The sequence below is a fragment of the Monodelphis domestica genome, chromosome 1 (assembly GCF_027887165.1).
Source record: "Monodelphis domestica isolate mMonDom1 chromosome 1, mMonDom1.pri, whole genome shotgun sequence".
Taxonomy (NCBI): domain Eukaryota; kingdom Metazoa; phylum Chordata; class Mammalia; order Didelphimorphia; family Didelphidae; genus Monodelphis; species Monodelphis domestica.
Genome location: NC_077227.1, coordinates 410,192,455 through 410,197,671, shown reverse-complemented (window position 1 = coordinate 410,197,671; position 5,217 = coordinate 410,192,455). Strand labels below are relative to the sequence as shown.

Here is a 5,217-nt window from a genome sequence, read left to right as displayed (position 1 = left end):
TGAAGCCATATGTCCAGGCTTGGGGTCTTGGGAGCTAGCAGGACGTCCCTGACTTCTACTCTCCCTACCATTCCCATAGATTTAGGGCTGGAAGTGACTTTAGAAGTCACCTAGTCCAGCCCCCTTATTATACCGCAAGGAAACTGAAGCGCGGTCAGGTTAAGTGACTTGCCCAAGGTCACACCCGGCAAAGTCAGTACTTGAACTGCAAGTCAGTATTCTTTCCGTAGAACGCCGGTTCCCTCCCAGGAAGTCACCAAACAGGGGGAGGTGAGACGGGACGAGGTGGTGGCCTATTTTGCTGATTCATCCATAGACTGCAATATTCAGCTTCTATTTCCTCCTGCAGAGCGGGGGTGTTACGGGGGGCGGAGTGGGGGAGGTGCGGACCGGGAGCTGAGTCACTGCCCAGAGCTCCCTTCTAGCTGCGAACTTAAGCGGGAGTCAGGCTCAACCCAGACGCTACTACTTCATCCACACCCCGGAGGGTAAAGCGAAAGTGGGAGGAGCGGAAGTGTAGAAAAAGCCGAGCTCGGAAAGGTTTTTCTTAGAACAGCGTCCGAAGAGAAAGCCCAGTAGAAAGAGGGTATTCTAAGGCTGTTTGAGAAAGGAACCCAAGCAGGGGAACGCTTCAGGGGCTCCTCGCCTCCATTCCCCTCTGGATGTTGAATGGTACACTCCGAGCTGGAGCTAGAGTCTGGGTGCTAGGGAAGTCTAGGAGAGTGGCGGGTAGGATGGGGCTACGAGCCGGAGGCCCCCACGGGCGAGCGGACCCAGAGGTCGGTGCAGAGGAACAGGATCGGGCCTCTGAATCGGGGGGTCGCAGCATCCATTCTGGCACCATCGCTACCGTACACAATGTGCCACTGAGCGTCCTCATCCGGCCGCTGCCCTCCGAGCTGGACCCAGACAAGGTGAAGAGCCTCATGGACACCATCCAGGTAAAGTTTCTCCGGGGAGCTCAAGTGGCGGGGTTAGGAGTGGAGCGAGCCCTAGACCCGGGGATCGGGGATCGGAGTACAGCTGCTCCGGCACGCTGCCATTTTTCCGTGAAGTCTTCAGTGGACAAGTCATTGTCTCTCACCGGACCCCAGTTTCTGTAAAATGGGAACGTTGGACTAACTAACCTTTAAAGCCCCTTTTCTAGCGCTTACATTCTGGATTCTGTATCTTAGACTATTTTCAGCTCCCACACTCTTCTTCTACCCAGGATTGCCTCGCAGTTGGCACTGTTCCTTCCAGGTGTAAGGTCTCACTATTTTATCATTTTGGCCATCTGTGTGTTCTTTTCTCTCCGCTCCCCACCCCCAACTTTCCCCCTCCGCAGGAGGACCCAACCCAGGTGCCGCCTATTGATGTCCTATGGATCAAAGGAGCTCAAGGAGGGAACTACTACTACTCTTTCGGGGGATGCCACAGATATGCAGCCTACCGGGAGCTGCACAAGGAAACAATTCCTGCCAAGCTGGTCCAGTCCACGGTATCCGACCTTCGTGTGTACCTGGGTTCTTCCACGCCAGACTTGCAGTAGTAGTCCCCATGGACCTTTGGATCCACTGAAATGTTTCTTCGTTTGACCATTGAAGAAGCCAGGAGGAGCCAACAAAATAAACATTAGGCCCCACAAAGGCCGTGCAATGGACTTCTGACTCAGAACAGGCTGACACGTAGCTATTCCTTGAAGGCCAGAGAAGAGGAATAGCAAATCTTTCCCTGTGAGTGGTATTTTTAGACTCTCATGTCTCCGACCTGAAGGCTGTTGGCCTGGGGTTTAAGTCCAGAAAGGAGCACCCTGTCACACCCCACAGTGGGGTGTGAAGCAGTGAGGTGTAATGGAAAGAGGAGTGAACTTGGAATTAGAATCCACATTGTTCAGATCCCAATTTTGATACTACCTGTGTGAACAGCTAGTTCTCCTCATCTATAACTGATTGACTAAAGTCAGGCTGTCTTCCTACACTAGAGCATAGTTATGTTTCTAAGATGATGTGATAAGGGAAAGGATAGAAGATTGGGGGGAGGAATAAAAGAAGTGAGGGGGACTAAATGCCCCTTTCCCAACTTTCTGGATGGAGGGGGCACCTCCTGTTCATATGAGGCTAAGGGATCCATGTTTAATTCTCATTCTTTTCCCCCATGGGAATTAGGAACTCTTGCTCCCTCTTTTTTTTTTTTTAAACCTAACTTACTTTCTCTCCTAGAAACTACTCCAGGACATAAGGGCAGGGGCTAGAAAAACAAGGTAGACTTGCCCAAGGTGACTCAGCTGCAAAGTATCTAAAGTCATATTTGAATTCAGGCCCTCCTGACTTCAGGCCTGATGCTCTATCTACTGTGCTACCTAGTTGCCCCTCACCCCTTAAATTAAATATATTTATGTGAATTTTCTTCCTCTTTAAAAAGATACTAAGGAAAATATATATACATATATATGAGGAAGAAAATTCACATATGCAACAATAATAAATGAAAACCCCAATAAATTCTAATTTAGTAGAAAGTACTTTAGGCTTGGAGTAAGGTGGAGCCATGAGCAAGTCGCCTCATTCCCAAGTCTCTATTTTCTTACCTATTAAGTTGTGGTAAGAATCCTCTCAAAGTTGTTGTGAGGAAAATTCTTTGTAAAATTCAAAGTGCCAGAGAGATGGGAATCATAGTGATCTAATTCTCATGATGAGATTAAGATGGAAAGTCTGGGGACCAGTTGCTTCCTGCTATTCGTCTTTTATATTTCTTATTCCTTCGGGCTATTGTGCAGGTAGATAAAATGACTAATTTTTATAACTGAATAAATGTATTCCTATATAAGCACACTTCCTGTAGAATCACTGAAGACGTCTTTGAATTAACTCCAGTAGCAAAAACAACATCAGAGATGGCACGTATATCATCACCATTATTATTGTTGTTGTTGTTGTTAAGTTTTGGAAGAGTTGCTGTTTCGCATTGATTGAGAAAGTTCCCTTGATAGGAGTTTCCCAAAACCAATGAAATCACAGATCTGGGTCACATCATTATTGTTGTGGTTATTATGTTTGTGATGATGAAGTTGTTGATGATGGAAAAATGGTTTGATGAAGGAAGGTGACAAGAAGGGATGTAGATGCCATACCCCAGAGTCCCCTAGACCTGTCTGCTGCTGAAAAACAGTGGGAAGAGGAAACGGGGAACCCCTTCTCTCTGGGCAGGATCCTGTAGGTTCTTCCTAGTCAGATCAGCCTCTATAGAACATCCGTAAAATCCTATTCAGGTTTCTGATTCTCTGGGAAATTAACTAAATTGGAAGCACAGGTCCCTTCTGAGCCCCTTGATCTTCTACCCTCAGAGTATGATGGGGAAGGAAGAATGAGAAGAGGACTCCTGGTATCCCCAAAAATCTCCCAGGCTTCTTTTGTACTCTTATAGAGAGCCACCAGGAGATGGCACTATGATCCTACCAGTCCAAGACCTGACAAATTTTATACCAACTAGAGAGACTTGTCCAGTGTAGACTGGCTGGGGCTTGAAGATCCACTCTGCCCTTGTGGCACTGTTCAACCTCAAACTCATAGGACCTCAGTCCTGGGAGGACCCTTGGGACAGAGAATAATAGATTTGGCACAGAACTTCAACAATTCAATTCAGCAAACATTTATGAAACATCTATACTAATAAAGAATACAATTCTGAGGGATGTACAACATCTGGTTGAGAACATAGAATGTTAGAGCTCAAAAGAATCTTAGAGATCATATTTAAAAAGAGGAAAGTAAGGCACTGGGAGGGGAAGTGACTTTTCTAATGTCATAGAGTGAATTAGGGTCATAGGTAAGAGCTGGAAGAGACCTTTGATAGTGGCAAAATTCAACTTAAACCTCACATCTCCCAACACCCAATCCAGTGCTCTTTCCCCTCAGACCCCCCAGCCTTACACATACCACAAACACATCCATGTACATAATCAGTCAAGAAATACTGCTTATGGATCAACTATGTTCCTAGGCTCTGGGGACAAAGTGAAGCTCTTAAAACTTACCTTCTCTCAACATGAGCATGCTAATAATGAGGGAGGTCATGAAATGGATTCCTAAGTCATTTATAAAGAAATGAATCTCACTGCTTTCAGAGATGTGGACAGTGAAATGGGCACCAAACTCAAGCCAGATGACTCTGGTTTGAGATTTTCCTATGATACTTAAGAGCTGTGAGACCTCTGGCAAATCTCTTGACTTATCCTGGCATGAATTTACATACCTCTAAAATTAAAGGTTTGTACTAGTTTATTTCTAAAGCTTATGATTCTTTTTTTAACCCTTCTCTTTCTCTCACTCTTTCTTTCTTGGTACCCCTCACTGGTTCTTTCTCTCTCTCTCTCTCTCTCTCTCTCTCTCTCTCTCTCTCTCTCTCTCTCTCTCTCTCTCTTTTTCTTTCTTTCTTGATACCCCTCACTGGTTCTTCCTTCCTTCCTTTGTTGATGGTCGTTTTTTTTTAATCATCACTACCACTTTCCCCTCCATAGTAGTACCCTACCCCCACATCCCTACTTTTTGCCAGTTCAGTTGTGTCAGCTATTTGTGATCCCATTTGGGGTTTTCTTGGCAAACATAGAGGAGTGGTTTGCCATTTCCTTCTCCAGCTCATTTTACAAATGAGCAAACTGAGGCAATAGAGTGAAGTGAATTGCCCAGAGTCATACAGCTAGTAAGTGTCTGAGGTCAGATTTGAACTCAAGAAGATAAATCATGGTTTTAAGCCATTGCTCTATCCTCTGTACCACCTTACAAAAAGGTGTAGTTAAGCAAAATAAATCAACCCAGTGCCTAATCTGAAAATGTATGTCTCATTCTGTACTGCTAGCACATTGCTTCTCTGACAAGAATCTGGAGCATGCTTCACATCCATCTTCTAAATTCAGTATTAATCACTTAATTGATCAGAGTGATAATGTTCCTTAAACATTTTAATATTTTTTTTGTTTGTTTATGCTTTCCATTTTTTCACTACATTCATTTTCAGATGTATCCCTCACTCATTGGCTGCTCAGTGAGCCCCTTTCAGTTTTTGTTTTTGTTTTTTTTTAACCCTTACCTTCCATCTTGGAATCAGTACTGTGTTTTGTATCCAAGGCAGAAGAGTGTTAAGGGTTAGGCAATGGGGGTCAAGTGACTTGCCCAGGGTCACACAGCTAGGAAGTATCTGAGACCAGATTTGAACCTAGGACCTCCCATCTCTGAGCCT

General features: G+C 45.0%; 1 protein-coding gene across 1 annotated transcript; it reads left to right on the top strand.

The window, feature by feature from the left end:
• The first annotated feature begins 231 nt into the window (after window positions 1–231).
• Window positions 232–4,270, top strand: SRXN1 (sulfiredoxin 1). The gene is made up of 2 exons (XM_001366301.4): window positions 232–941; window positions 1,328–4,270. The coding sequence occupies exons 1-2, from the start codon at window positions 663–665 to the stop codon at window positions 1,529–1,531; spliced, it is 483 nt and encodes a 160-aa protein (XP_001366338.3). The 5' UTR covers window positions 232–662; the 3' UTR covers window positions 1,532–4,270.
• Window positions 4,271–5,217: the final 947 nt, after the last annotated feature.

Coding starts and splice junctions, on each gene's coding strand:
- SRXN1 (XM_001366301.4), top strand. CDS start 663: ATGTTGAATGGTACACTCCGAGCTGGAGCTAGAGTCTGGGTGCTAGGG. Junction 942..1,327: donor GCCTCATGGACACCATCCAG/GTAAAGTTTCTC, acceptor CCCCCTCCGCAG/GAGGACCCAACCCAGGTGCC.